Here is a 15,445-nt window from a genome sequence, read left to right on the forward strand (position 1 = left end):
GTCACCTCTTTGAAAGCATCAGATCGCCTGCTTTTCTTTTATCATGTTGCTGCCAAAATGTCAATAAAAATGCATTTGTAATACAAAGGAGAACTGTGTTTATCTTGAAATCATGGTAGTAATAATATCCTGTATTTACATAGCAGCTTTCCTTCTGAGGAACTGAAAGTGCTTATTGCCTGTTCATGCCTCAGGAGCTTTATGGATATTTCTGGGCCTCGAGTGCAGGCTGGATTTTAAGTTTTTGCCTGGGACACAGGGGCGGTGGCTTCCTTCACACCTTCAGGATGAGGAAGCCCCAAGCCTTGAGATTCAGCAGAAGTGATCATCACAGGCTTTCTCTCTCTCCCCCGGGGCCATGCCCCATGCCCTCCTGACCATCTTTTTTTTTTTTTTCTTTTTTAAGATTTTATTTATTTATTAGAGAGGGGGAGAGAGAGAGTGGGAGCATGAGCGGGGGGGGAGGGGCAGAGGGAGAAGCAGGCTCCCCATTGAGCGGGGAGCCAGATGTGGGGCTTGATCCCAGGACCCCAGGATCATGACCTGAGCCAAAGGCAGATGCTTAACTGACTGAGCCACGCAGGTGTCCCTCTCCTGACCACCTTCTGACTGTCTGTGTTACTGTTGTCTGTCTGGGCTTCTAGCTTTTGCCAGTGGTTCATCACTTATGATGCATTTAAGATAGTGTGTTTCTATCATCTTTGTGTGGTGCCCTCTTAAGTGAGTTCATTAAGCATATTTAAAATTGTGGCAATTGCCTGATCCATCCATCCTTTAAGATGTAGCTGAGTTATGCAGACTGTAATGGCCCTCGAAGTAACCAGAATGGTGTCATGCCAGATGGAAAGGGATCATGGGCACAGCTATTTGGTGATGTTTTCACTCTATCTGCAGATCTTTTTCATATTAAGATTTTGTCATTGAGAACAGAAAGTTATCATCCATGGGCAAGTTTCACCTATGTAGTCTAGGCATGTATGTTACATCTGTTAGAACTAAGTGTAGCTCCAGCAAATTCTGATGCCCTGTTCTGTGGTCTGTGGTAACAGACATGTGATCTTCCCAACATCTCTGTAGCCTGCTTCCAAGAGTCCCTTGAAATAGGACCCTTGGCCAATAAGTTAGGAAGATCCCAGTGACCAGAGGCCATGCCTTACAAAACAGAAATGCATACCTTGTGGTGAATGTGTTGACTTTCAGATGGGAGGCCCATGTTACCGACCCACCATTAGTGGGATGCTCTGGTGTATGTACCATAGAGGCATATGCTGTGAGTTTTCCCAGTAGTGTTGTTTGGCTATGCTGTCTACCTGTTCATACCATTTAACCCGCCAACTGAGGTGTGGGGTGTAGTGTGTGTGGCTGGGGAATAACTTACTGGCTGGGGTCCTGGGCTGAGATAAGTTTGGCCTCATTAGCACCAGGTTGCAGCCAACTCTACTACCCAGTCCCAGGTACTAGCTAATTCTAGTTATATACCGTCACTGTAGATCCTCTTTACATGTGGGCTCCTTAGTAGGGGTGTGGAGATCTATGAATGATGGTTACCAGACAGGTGAACCCCTGGGTGCATTTCTCTATTTATATAGATCCTAGTCTGTGGGAGAAGGATTGCCCTTCAGAGACCAGGCTTTTCATATTTAAGGCCACTCATCGAAGCAATGAAATCTGTGAGTTTTATTAGGTTATTAGGTTTGAAGACATTTTTAAACCATCATTAGGTTATTAAGTTATGATAAGACCCAGTGGGCCAAGAAGTTTTATTATCTGCGCAGTAGCATTCGCCTTGTCACCCTTGGAGCATCATAGAAATGTCTCCAACATCAGGAGAACTCCGGGCCTGTCAGCACAGAAAACATCTTGGCCTGCTAGTTTGGCAGAGACACGTTTTTTCCCATATGGGGTGAGTGTAAACCACAGTGTATCCTTGTGACCTTTCAGGTAAAAAGCAGGACATTTGGTACGTTATCGATCTTCTGACTGGGGAGAAGCAGCAGACTTTGTCATCGGCCTTTGCAGACAGTCTCTGCCCATCAACCTCTTTGCTGTATCTTGGGCGAACAGGTAAGGAGGGACCTTCTCTTGTGTACAACCTGCCTCGTTCTAAAAAAAAAAACGTGAAGTAGCCTCCCCCCTGGCCCTCTATCCTGGGCTTCATTCTCTAGAAGGTGGCCAGAGCTGTCTTCTCCGAACACAGATTTTACCGCATCGTTCCCCTTCAGAAGACCTCCGATGGCTCCCCGTGGCCTGAGGGATTAACACAAAGCTTCCATTATGCAGCCACAACCTCTTGCCTCCTCCCTGGCTGTATTTCCCAGACTTAAACATTTTCCAATCAGTTCCCAGAATAAGCATCGCTGTTTTTAAAGACGTTCAGCAGTGGGTCCCTCTCCAGCAGGTGTGCACCTGTTTGGCCTTGATCTGATCTTGACTCTGAGGCTGTTTTTTACAGTGAGACTGTCTTGCAGCTGGAGCATCAGTCCTGGCCCCTCTCTGTTTTCTCTGTATTCAGCTTGAAAACGGATTGGTTTCTTCTTCAGCCTCTCTGTCTCGCATTACATCCTGTGCAGCTAAGAGAAACTGCTTGGCACTTTCTGCCTTCTGCCTGGAGATCTCCTCAGCCAGACCCACGAGGTCGTTAGGTGCTTTCTTGCGCCTTTCCAAGTTACTGCAAACCCTGGTCTTACTAGTAGTGTCACCACAGTGTAACCTGGGCCACCCCTTTGCAGCTTCCAGGAGCAGTTCCCTTACCGCTCCTTCGGTCTCCATGCCAGCCTGCCAGCCTCCCCCTGCCACCTTGTCCCAGCCAATGCCACACATTTCTGTGTGTTGTCATGGCCCTATCCCACTTCTAGGTACCAGTTTCTAACGTCAACTGTCTATTGCTACATGCTAAACCACCCCATCACTTAGGTGGTGTAAAACGACACTGTGATTAAAAAGATAAAATAGTGATGTGCAATTAAAAAAAAAAGTAAGTAAACACAGTGATATTGATTCTGTGAGTCATGAGTTCAAGGACACAGTGCAAGTGGCTTGTCCCTGCTCCACATGCTGTCAGCCAGGTTCACTCGTGTCTGGGACTTCAGTTCCCGTCCACGTGGCCTTCCTCTTTCCCACTGATGGCCTGGACACTACACATGACGTAGGGAGGCTCTGTCTGTTGCAATGTAGGTAAGGTCGGCACCTCAGCAGGTGCTGTGGCCCCTGCAGGTAACAGGCTGGTGTGTGTTCTCCAGAGTACACCATCACCATGTACGACACCAAAACCCGAGAGCTCCGGTGGAACGCCACCTACTTCGACTACGCAGCCTCGCTGCCTGAGGACGACGGGGAATACAGTAAGTGCTCCCGGGTGGCTCTGCAAGGCTGGCTGGGTACGTGTGACTGGTGGGAAGCCAGCACTCCCAAACGCTAGAATTTCTTTTAAGGCACTCTTGGCAGCCAGCTTCTGGGCTTTCCAAGGCTTTGAGACAGTCAGTATTGAAGGCAGGGGCCTGGGTGAGAAGTGTCGAGGGGGACCGTGGTAGAATGGGTGGGGAGTTTAGCCTGAGAGGCGGGAGGATGCGCCTTGTTGAGTCTCTCTGTGGCCCAGAAGGAACGTACCACAAGCCCATGGGAAGCAGAACCAAGTATCCTCTGTGACGTGAACAACCCACCCCCTAAATGTGACTCCTCCCCTTGTTTATTTTTCTCGTAAACATTCCCCGCACCCAAATGAAAACTGAAAGCCAATTTTGCCATCTGAACATTGATACCTGAAAGTCTGACAGAAATCTCCTCTGTGGGCAGATGTGGACCGTGTCAGTGGTCAGCTTTACCTTTCAGCTCCATCAGTGGGTTCGACACAATTGCCATACAGTATCAGAGTCCTAGGCTCCCCCCTGGCTCGCTCCTCCTCACTACTGACTCTCCCCAATTGCATATCTCACCAGGTAGATTGCCTTCCACAGAGTGGTCCTGTCCTGTTTATAAGGCAGGCAGCTCCCACTGTCCTGATGTTGTAGAGCCTGCGCGGGTTCATGGAAACAAGTGAACTTGTCGGGAGGGTATCTGAGAATACTCCAGAAGTCGTGTTGCCTTTAGCTAAGTGACTGCCGCTTGCCAGGAGGGAGAGGATGTGGTCACAACACGGGGTGAGACCGCATGCTTTGTGTATTTGATCTGTACAGAGATGTCCCACTTTGTGTCCAACGGCGATGGGCTGGTGGTGACCGTGGACAGTGAATCTGGCGACGTCCTGTGGATCCAAAACTACGCTTCCCCCGTGGTGGCCTTTTACGTCTGGCAGCGGGAGGGTCTGAAGAAGGTGATGCACATCAACGTCGCTGTGGAGACCCTGCGCTACCTGACCTTCATGTCTGGGGAGGTGGGCCGCATCACCAAGTGGAAGTACCCGTTCCCCAAGGAGACGGAGGCCAAGAGCAAGCTGACGTGAGTCAGGGGACCTGGGGCAGAAGAGGGCAGCCGGGACCCAGACGTCCCAGTCCCGCTGCAGCATGGCAGAGCGTCTACAGGACGCCATGGCGGAGGGCACACCTCTCGGAAGCCACGAGGTGTATAAAGAGCCGGGACTGGCTCAGTTGGAAAGCTCATAATGTGTATAAGAACTGGGGCCTCCCATGATGGCTCAGAGTTCTCGAATATTAAATAAATCAAAATTATGGACAGGGATAAGAGACTGCTGATACAGAACCACAGTACAATTTGGATCTGTTTCAGCTGGAAGGAGGGCAAGAGATATCTTTACTTTTTAACTTTCGGGATTTTCTGAATTCTTACTATAAGATATTCGTGTCCAAAATCAGGAAAAGAGTATTAACGCGTGTATGCCTGAGACTCAGCAGGCTTGTGTTCGCCACCCCCACCTGTGAGCAACCTGAACTTGGTCCTTGGCCTTGCTGAATCCCCGTGTCCCGCTCTGCAGAGCTGCAGAGAGAGCAGATGAGACTGTGAGGGTGCTTTCTAAGTTGTACTGCCCCTTTCACACGTAAGGTGTTTGTTGAGAGAGGTTTCAAGAATTTAGTGGACGACTAACCCCAAACTTGTCTTTTGACGGCAACCACAAGGGTCTGGAGGTGCAGCTCCTGCCTTTTCACGCTAACCCCACAGACGAAGCCGGACCCACCCACCCCCACCCCCGCCAACCCCTCAATGCCCCAGGCAGGGATAGTCTACCAGCTGGGGGAGCAGAAGCCTCACCCAGTTTGGAACTGTCTGTGTGCCCCTTTGCTGTAGTCACCCACCTCAGAGCAGCTGTTTCTTAGGGCTTCTGTAGAACCCCTAGACTCCCAAAGAATCACGAGACAGAATGGCAGCTCGGTTGTCAGAGCGGGCCTTGGCCAGGGCCATATCAGCGGCTGTGCAGTGGTTGCAAGCATTTAGTCTTTCCCGGGTGAGCACTGTCCGTGGTTCTTTCTGCAGGTGGACGAGGGGATGGTCCAGCGCAGCCCTGCCCTTGGCAGACGAGGAAAGCAGGGCTGGCAGTTAGATGACTTGTGCATACCTCTGGAGGCAGGGAGGGACAGCTGGGGCCTGCAGTCCAGTTCCCAGGACGGTAGCCCTGCCTTCACTGCTCGGGATTTCAGCATTTGGGGCTAGGATACTTCTTTCCAGAAAAGCCCCTTTTGTGGGATGCAGAAATTAGATGACTGGAATGTGTGTTTCTGCTTGTCTCCTAGGCCCACCCTGTATGTTGGGAAATACTCTACCAGCCTGTATGCCTCCCCCTCCATGGTTCACGAGGGGGTTGCCGTTGTGGTAAGTCTTCTCTGGGGGGCTTGCAAGTGCAGCCTCCTCCCAGGCACTCCTGTTCCATTTTGGCAGAGAATGACTCGATGACATTGGAACATCCTGTGGGTAAAGAATGCAAGACACGGGTCTTAGATCCTCAGAAACAATTTCTGCCCATACCACATTCTGCCTCTTGAGGAAAGATGCATGATGAGAGCAGCTTCCTAAGCCTCGGGAGCCCTGGCCATTCCACTTTGCTTTCATGTTCAAGTCTGAACTGCCCAGGTTGGTGTCCACAGCCTCCTCTGTCCGGGCCCTTGGGGCCTCACTGCTCGTGTCTCTGTGGGAGTTGTACAGTCCATCTTCTCCCTGATTCCAGAAGATTCCTGTTTGCCTTTCTCCACCTTTGTTTAGGCTGTGCCTCATGCTTCAAATACTCTCCCTTCCTTTTACCTGCTCAAATCCTTTCCATCCTTTCATGACCTCTTGAGGCCTCCTCAGACCTCCCCAGCCTCTTCAGAGCGTGGAGCCAGGAGCGGGCTCCTGGCCAGAGCGTCTTCCACCCTGGTCCGCGCAGAGACAGGGGGCTCCTTCACTTACCTCTCACAGTAGCCTCTGGGAATTCCACACACACTCTTCCCAGTTCCCAGACAGAAGAATTTAAAAAGATGTCCCTGATAAAGGTGTCAGCACAACATTGTCACATGTTGAGGGAGGAGCTTCTGCCATGTAAGGGCCTTTGTGTCTTGCTCTGACTGTCCGACTGTCCAGGACAAGCCCCACACTAGAAATCGCTTCCCTTCGGTACTCGCCCACAAGGGCTGCCCCAGACCTCACTCCCGTTCCTTATTCACAGCCCCGAGGCAGTACTCTTCCTTTGCTGGAAGGCCCCCAGACCGATGGAGTCACCATTGGGGACAAAGGGGAGTGTGTGATCACGCCCAGCACAGACCTCAAGTTTGACCCTGGGCTCAAAGGCAAGAACAAGCTCAACTACCTGAGGAACTCCTGGCTTCTGATAGGTAAGCGTGGGTTTCTCCTCCGCTCCGGCACGGCGTGCTGCCCCCTGCTGGGCAAAGCCTGGCCTTGTTAGTTAGCGTGGTCAACTCTGCGGGGTGCTCAGTTCAGGCAGGTCCAAGACAGTCTTTCAGACCCGGGACCATTTTTACCCACAAGGAAAATAAACAGGGAAGCTGTGTTACCAAGTCAGTTCTCAAAAATTGTTTACTGTTCCAAAACCCAAATACTGACTTAACATAACCTTTATGCAGTTCTCTGGCACACTGACCGGCCGTTATGTGCCAGACACTGGCACAAGCACTTTAGAACCCATCTCATTTCTGCCAGCGGCCCCTTGTGAGGTAGACACCTTGTTATTCCACTTACGGGAAGCCAGGGCGATTCCTATGGAAGAGTTCCCTGGGGGTGGGGCAGGGGCTGGGGGAGGGGAGGTTGGAGACCCAGGAGGGATGGAAGGTGGTGAAGAGAACGAGGCTGGGTTTGGGTCAAGGAGCCACGGCAGAAGTCCCCCGTGTGTGTGTGTGTGTGTGTGTGTGTGTGTGTGTGTGTGTTTGTGTGTTGGGAGGGTCCCCTTTTCCTTCGCTTCTGTTGTTGCTGCCCTTGCTAATGGCCCTCAGGGGGAATTGGGGGTCCCGTCAGCCACAGCGATAAGTTGAGATGACACTCAAAGGCAGTGAGTGTGAAAAATGAAGGCAGAGTCATGTGAGAGGAGCTGTGTCTCTGGCAAGTGTCCCAAGTAAGTAGAGCAGGGCAGAGTTTTTTTGAATTTGATTTGCCTTCATGTGTCCCATCTCCCCCAGTTCTGCTGCCTCCCGGCCCCAGAGGTGGTGAGAGGTGGGGATATGCAGTCTTGTGGGGGGGGACAGGAGGCAAGTGGGTGCTAGCTGCTGAGTGGAAGGGGCAGAGAGAAGACAGTGCTGAAGGTACCGGGAGAGGATGTGGAACGGCTCGGAGGAGTGTGGGCCCAGGAGGCTGCAGGGTCTGCCCTGCGGTGGCACCTGGGCTGGGGCAGTGTGTGTGTGTGGGGGGGGGGTTAACTGGGTGTTGCAGGCAGGAGCCTGAGCATACTGGAGTCTGATCCGTCCCTTTATCTTGTCTGAGTCTTGTTCTTCCTGACTCCCTGTAGCCATTTGTCTACTGCTTATTATTTCTACCAAATAATGATAAAAGGAGATAACAGAGTAATTCTCCCTGGTTTTTGAACAAAAGTAGTTTCAAGAGCATGTGTGAGTGGGCCGAAGTGAGGGGAAGTAGCTGATGAGCAGGGGCCGTTAAAATTACAAGGTCATGTCATTTTCTATACCAATTAAGGGATATATAAACTGCCCACCAGTGGCTAAGAAGTGAAAAAATTATTGGAAACTAAGGAAATATGTACATAAGACTATAAAAAATACGGGGGGAAAGTCTTCATGGCTAGCTTGCAAAAAAACGATAACCTTTTAAAGCGGAAAGGTTGTCCAATTAAGAAAACTGAGAAACTCAACAAAGTCTGAAGAAGTAATTAGGGAGTCACCCCACGCTTCTAAAGTCCCCGGAGGAACTCCAGAGATAGTCATTTTTTTAGTCATTTTCAAATAAGGAACTACTTGACAGTCTTTGCATAGACTCGGGGCCACGGGTAAAATGACATGCCCTTTTATGTCCAACTGTGTCCTTTAATTTGGTTTTTGGGGAAGATATTAAGGATATTCCCACTTCCACGTTGGTCTTGAAAATAAAATGAGTCCACTTAGCTGGAGCAGTGTGGTCTCTGGCTTTCCCCAGAGCGATGGCACTAACCTGGGGTGCTCTTGGCTCCCCCTGGGAGCTTTGTCAGACAAGCATGTGTGACCCCTGGAGATCCTGATTCAGTAGGTCCAGGGCAGGGCCTGTGCTTTTTGCTCTGGATGATGATGATAATGACGATAGATAAATCACGAAGACCAGGTACTGTTTGTACAAACGTGTTGGGATCTCCTGATGATGCTTGTGGAACAGTTGGCTCAGAGCGTGCAGCATGATAGCACTGAAGGCCCAGCTACGGGAGGTGCCTGTCTATGAGCAGACGTACAGCAGGAAGCGAGGATCTGGGCTAACCATGTCTGTAGTGGTCTGTGGCTAGGTCCCTACTGGGAGGCAGGACGTGAAACCCCAGGAGCAGGTCCCGGGGATGGGGGCAGGCAGGGCCCTGCAATACAGGATGGCACATGGGAGAGCAACCTGTTTTCTCCTCGTGGGAAGGTTTCTTGTTAGTGAGCCTCAGAGGTACCTGGAGAAGCTCACATTCAGATCTCCAGGCCCCATCAGCAAGTCTGAGTCCAGGGTCTGAAGCAGGTAGACCCTACATGAGGACATCCTGCTCCCCAGCAAAGCATGTCTCATAGTTCTCATGGGCAAGGGGAAACTGGTGGTGGTTCAAAACAAGATGATCTTGTAGAGGGGCGCCTGGGTGGCTCAGTCGGTGAAGCGTCTGCCTCCGGCTCAGGTCCTGGGGATTGAGCTCCACATTGGGCTCCCTGCTCAGCGGGGAGTCTCCTTCTCCCTCTCCCTCTGTGCACACTCTCGCTCTCGCTCTGTCTTTCTCAAATAAATAAAATATTTTAAAAAGAATGATCTTATAGATAGAGAACTGAGAAAGATTTTTCCAGATCAAGAAATGTACATAGCATGGACTAGTTTTTGTTTATTTTTGTTTTGGAAATATAAACCATAAAATCTCTGATAGGTTTGGGACAACAGTCGAAAGATCATAGGGTAAGATTGAATCACAGGGAGAGAACAAAAGGAAAGTGTGTCCTGGGGCCAACAGCCCAGTGAGAGAGCGTTAACTGGCTCTTCCGGTGGGATAGGGGTCATTTAATGTTAGAGCTAAACAGATTTTCAAGCCATATCGAGTCCCAGTTGCTTATTTTATTCAACTTTGTCTCTCTCACAGTAATATGCACACAGTAGATGCTCGGTAAATGTGTAATATATACTAGGTAGTCTTCAAATAGTGAGAGAACTGTGACTCTCTGCTCCCCTAGCAAATACGTCCTGTTTCTTGTGAATAATTCACCACTTCCCAGGATGAAGCTCCCATTTAGATAATTAAAATTAATTTAAATACCAAGGTGGGAATGTGGTAGCCTTGGTAGGTTACAAGGTAGGCCTTGAAGGGAGAACTACTTGAGTTTTTAATGAAGCTTCAAGATGCTTCAGCAGCCCACAACGTAAATTAGGAATTACCCACGCAAGTCTTACTCTGAACATATCCCAAAGATCCTGATTCCTCTCATGACAAGGACACTTCTTTGCCCCTCGTTATAAGATCCAGAACACTGTATACCTGCCACTGAGTAACAAAATTTCTGTCTTAATGAGATTTTTCTGGTAACTGCCTCTCATTTTCTCTCGCTTTACAAATGTGGGTGTTTGCACTGTGGGCCCCTCCGTTCAGCTGTAGGGGAGTGACTATTCCCTAAGCTTCCCTAAGACCGTGTGTGGAGCTGGTCTCATGGAAATTTGTTTCCTCCCATAGGACACCATGAAACCCCCCTGTCTGCGTCTACCAAGATGCTGGAGAGATTCCCCAACAATCTGCCCAAACATCGGGAAAACGTGATTCCTGCCGATTCAGAGAAGAAGAGCTTTGAGGAAGTGAGTGGGGACGTGAACAGTTAGTTCCTCAGTCCTTGTGTCAGGTGTTGGGGGAAGGCATTTGCCCTTGCCTTTGGAGCTTGTAGTGGACTCAGGAGGGGAGAGGAATGCTCGGGAACCCAGAGCAAACATCACCCAGTGAAGGCCTGGTGGGGAGGAAGATGAAGCACTTCATGAGGGCCGTGGCAAAGGCAGAGGGGCGGGAGAGGGAGTTGGCCTGGTGGGACAGAGGTAAAAGGCGCTGGAGGACAGAAGCAGCAGAGATGAAGGCCTCGAGGTGGGACAAACACTGCGTGTGCAGCTCTGGGGCCGAGACCAGATCTGAGGCCATCAGGTGGGGGGCAGTGGGAAGTGGGACCATATGCTACAGAGAAACCATGTTACTGAGCTTTGCTTGTGCCTGACAGTGGAGCCAACAGTTGATGAGAAGAGGAGGTGGGAGACCTGAAGTTTCATGAAGCCAGGAGTGGCCCTTTGGAAATAGCGAGCTTGGCTGCTTGGTCTGGTACAGGCTTGGTCTGACAGGGACCCAGCGTGCCTACAGAATGAAGATTTGGGTAGGAGGGAGGCCCACCCAGGTGGTAGCTGCTGCAAGCCTCTGACCTGGGCTGCCCTCCTGCAGCCCTGGGGACACAGCATGCCAGTCAGGGTCTCACTGGACACAGGTGGCCACCCAGATATGGACAGTCCCAGGGGTTCTCCTAGCATCCTTTAGCCTGAAGTTGGGGGGCAGGAGTAGAAAGGGTACCAGGCCAGGAGCCTGGAGCTTCAGTTGACATATTCAGCAACCCCACAGAATTGGACCTCCTTTTCCTCCCCCTGCCCCATCTGCTGGTGTCCCAGTCAGAAACCAGAGGGAAGGGAGACCACTGCTGTGCCCATAGCTGGCAGCTTTTGGTGGCACAGAGCCGGTGGAGGAGGCGGGATGGTGGCTCTGCAGGAGGGGTTCCAGCATGGCCAGTGGGGTGAGGAGGGGGTCCAGAGAAGCCATTTGGACTTGGCAACTCCTATAAGCCCTGCCATGGGGGATGCAAGCCTGAAAGAGGGCCTGACTATGGGCAAGGTCCGAGGAAGACGAGGGGGGCTGGCTGATGTGGGGTCCGCGGTCACGGCAAGTTCACTGTAGGTTCAGATTTTATCCAGAGAGAAAGGCAAGGAAATCATGTAGCTGTTTAAGATTCTAGAGCGAAATATCTCGAGTTGCCCGTCATCTCTGGAGGTAGCCAGTTGGAGAAGCGCGTGAGTCCAAGACCGTGATTTTGGGAAACATTGGCGCCGTAAGGCCTTGATCTGATGTTGATCTGAATGAAGTCACTTGTACCTACCCCTGAACACTTAGAAAATAAAAATATAGAGAAGAAAAGAAGACAGAACCCTTAATCTAATGCCCAGAGATAGCTACAGCTAAGATTTTAATGATCATCCAAACTTGAACGGGGTTTTTAAAAACTCCACTGAAGTACTCTGAGGTGCATTTATATGGCAGTAAGACAACTTTTTTAACACATTTGACCAAATATAACCAAGTGTTGTTCCTGGTCACATGCTCAGCTGCCTGCTCCCCTCCAGCTGGGCCACCCCCACCCCATACACCGTGGGAGTGGGGCAGCCGGAGGGGAGAGAAGCGAAGGCCGAAGTCTGGGGTCAGGGGAAAGGTGGGTGCGTGGTGGGGGATGCCAAGCCCTGGGCTTGCCCCAAGGCCGTGTGTTTGCTTCACTGGACAAACAGTGACGGCACTCCCGGGACGCTGGACGTTTGAGAACGCATCGATGCGTTTTTCTAAACTGTTCTCGGAGTCCTAGAGACTCCGAGAAGCTGAGATGGGAGGTCCACTTTTATCTGGTTTAACTTGGGGCTTCCAAGGAAAATTTTCTTTAACAAAAAATTCTGATGCTTTTCAGAAACTTTGAAAAACAGTGAGATATTTGGAAAAAAAAAGATTTTGTTTTTGGAGTTGCCCTGAAAGTTTACAAGCAACAGAAGCAAGCTGCTTTATTACTCTTCAGCCACGTGTGTGGGGTTTACATGGGGTTTTCCTTTTTAATGTGAAATGGTTTTATTAAAGTGACTATCAACCTTTTCACTAGACTTTGTCACCAGTAACATCAGAGTTTTCCCAAATACCAAATCTGTCCTCAAAGGAGGACGTCTTTGCCTTCAGTGAGGATTTTCAGAAGAATATAGGGTCTGAAGGCCCTTCCAGAAGTACCGCTCTTAGAACTGTTTTTGAGTACTGATAACCTCACTGCAATGAAGCCTGGTCTCTCGAAACAGTCACTTTGATAAGCAGCGAGTATTTGGCTTTGTGACCTTTGGTGAGCGTAAACAAAAAAACCCAGCACATTCTACAGTATAATCCTTCCTGGTAGTCATGGCTACTCTTGACTGTTGGCCTCATTTATATCTGGCCAGAAATTGTGCGGTAACGAGGTCACTCTGTCCCATACAAGGTTATCAACCTGGTTGACCAGACTTCAGAAAACGCGCCTACCACCATCTCACAGGATGTGGAAGAGAAATACGAGCATGCCCCTGCCAAGCCCGAGGCCCCCGTGGACTCCATGCTCAAGGACATCGCCACCATCATCCTGAGCACCTTCCTGCTCATCGGCTGGGTGGCCTTCATCATCACCTACCCCTTGGTAAGGCTCTGCCCCTTCCCTTTGCCCTCCCGGATGTGTCTGAACTTCCGTGCTGGTCACCTGATGTCCGTGAGCTCCATGCACATGGCAAACAAGCAGATACAGTTCCTTTCACATTTCAGAGTTAGTATTTGCTTATCTTCAGAAACATTGTAGTTAAAAAAGACACTAGCTTCTCAGGAAAGGACAGTTTTTTACCCATGTGTTAGAGTTAACTGATTATAAAAGCTGATTTATAAACTTGGCTTTTGCGGATCATTTCGAATAGTCAATTGTATTTTCCTTTCTAAGAATAGGCATGATAGATGAAAATGCACTTAACTTTCCTCCCTTACAAACTGCCTGTGAGAGATACCAGCTAGAGTGAAAAAGGTGGCATTCCTTCCACTTTCTATTGGAAATGAGTGAGCTAAGAATATGTAGTTGAATAGGTTGTTGGATGGATAAAACATTCTAGAATATTCCTTCATCAGGTTGCTCAGAGCACTGAAGTGCCATCACCTTAAAATACTAGTGTCCGGGAAGCTCCTGTCCCATACAGGAATGGGAATGACAGACCCTTTGATCTGTGCAGATGGGTTCACCTGCATTGTTTTATATTTTACCTCACTCAGTTCTATGAGGTCATTATTGCTGTGCCCCACCCACAAATGAAGCTAAGCTCTGGGGAACTTAAATAACTTCCCCAAGGTTACTCAGCTGGTAGACAGCATTTCCAGAATTTGAACCCAAGTTCAGAGATAGAGTGTGGGAGTGTACATGAGAGCCAAAAAACTCCCAGCCGGGGTGGGGTGGGCACTACACAGCCATCCCTTCAGTGCCCAGGTAGTAATCATGGATCACGGCTACTTCAAATTATGACAGAACGAATTTTTCGAAATAGATGGGAGCCGTAGGGTAGGTGGGGAAGGCAACGTGATGAAATGGGGGGAGTGGGACTTGGCCAGGCCACGTGTTTCAGCCACATCCTGGCTGTGTGGCTGTGGGAAGATGGCTGTGAGGTTGTGAGCCCCAGCTGCTTCCTCTGCCTGTCTGGGTCAGTTACCATCTATGTGCTCGCCTCTATCAAGTGCACAACCATAGCAGACAGCAAGCCCAAGGCTTCCTGTATCCACCGTGCTCTGTTGGGTTCCATGTTTGGAACAACTCCCAGACTTTCATAAAAGTCCCAGAATTTTAGAATTGAATGGCCCCCCCCCCCTTTCATCAGGCCCAGGCCCACCTACAGCCGAGGCTTCCCTCTTGCCCCTGCCAGGCCCTTCCAGCAGGGGGAATGGGCCGTCCTGGGAAATCTTAACTGGCAAGAAGAGCCCCAGTCATTGAACCCATCCTGCCTCCTGTGCCTTCTCACTGGTCTCGGACCGCCCTGTAGGGATCCCATAAAGGGTACCTGCTTCCTCTGCCACAGGGAGCCTCGCCTACCGGCCCGCCTGTGCCCCTGGGGGGAGCGGGCTGCACTTATCTGTGTGTTTCTCTTCCCAGAGCATGCATCAGCAGCAGCAGCTCCAGCACCAGCAGTTCCAGAAGGAACTAGAGAAAATCCAGCTCCTGCAGCAGCAGCAGCTGCCCTTCCATCCACCTGGAGACGTGGCTCAAGATGCTGAGCTCTTGGACTCGTCTGGCCTGTACTCCGAGAGCTCAGGCACCAGCAGCCCCAGCACGTCCCCCAGAGCCTCCAACCACTCACTCCACTCCAGTGGCTCTGCCTCCAAGGCTGGCGCCAGCCCCTTCCTGGAGCAGGATGATGAGGGTAAGGCAAGTTGCTATTTTGGTGCTGTTTTCTCTTCAGTTTGAACACAGTCTGAGAACCATAAAGTACTAGGCCCTCCCGGGGAGTCTCCATGGGATTATAGAGCGCCGTTTCTGAGGGTTTCTAAGGGTTCACCATGTTCTCACCTAATTCCTTGTCACTGTGGCGGCTGGGCTTCCACACCACCCCAGGGCCTTTCCCCCTCAGGGCCCTTTGGGGGACCACCTTGCCCTCCCTCCATCTTGTTCCGTAAGGGCTAGCAGTTGCTGCAAGCTGGAGGTGCACTGATATCTGGCTTGAGAGCGTTCCTGAGGCCAGCCCGTGGCCAAGTGTAACAGTGCCGCTGTTGACCCCCATTCCTCTGGGGAGCTGCCTCAGACTGGCCATCAGGGCGATCTTCTGAGGGGGTGGATGCAGAGCTCGTGCAAGAGACCTGAGCCCCAGTCTCACACTGGAGGCTCCTCCTGGCCTCTTCATTTGCACGTCCACTGCCGCTCCCTGAAGCCTTCAGCCACAAATCGTAGGTGCGTCTGTGGCGAGCCCCATCTCCTGACAGAGGGCTGGATGCAGGGAAGCTATGGTCTTGGGTGTCAGTGGGGGTGGACCCTGCCGGCTCTCGCTTACCGCGGGCTGGGAACATAACCGCCTGAGAGATCCCGTCTCTGAATCTGAGCTCAGG

At 50.8% G+C, this 15,445-nt stretch overlaps 1 protein-coding gene across 1 annotated transcript in view; it reads left to right on the top strand.

The window, feature by feature from the left end:
• ERN1 (endoplasmic reticulum to nucleus signaling 1) overlaps positions 1–15,445 on the top strand; it is a 76,370-nt gene that overhangs the window by 49,143 nt on the left and 11,782 nt on the right. Inside the window, exons 6-13 of the mRNA XM_040640398.1 lie at positions 1,942–2,064; positions 3,240–3,341; positions 4,173–4,434; positions 5,682–5,760; positions 6,590–6,755; positions 10,256–10,374; positions 12,825–13,016; positions 14,499–14,766. Coding sequence (XP_040496332.1) covers positions 1,942–2,064; positions 3,240–3,341; positions 4,173–4,434; positions 5,682–5,760; positions 6,590–6,755; positions 10,256–10,374; positions 12,825–13,016; positions 14,499–14,766 — 1,311 coding nt within the window. The remainder of the gene's footprint in view (positions 1–1,941; positions 2,065–3,239; positions 3,342–4,172; positions 4,435–5,681; positions 5,761–6,589; positions 6,756–10,255; positions 10,375–12,824; positions 13,017–14,498; positions 14,767–15,445) is intronic.

Source organism: Ursus maritimus, unplaced genomic scaffold (genome assembly GCF_017311325.1).
Source record: "Ursus maritimus isolate PB19 unplaced genomic scaffold, ASM1731132v1 scaffold_24, whole genome shotgun sequence".
Classification (NCBI taxonomy): domain Eukaryota; kingdom Metazoa; phylum Chordata; class Mammalia; order Carnivora; family Ursidae; genus Ursus; species Ursus maritimus.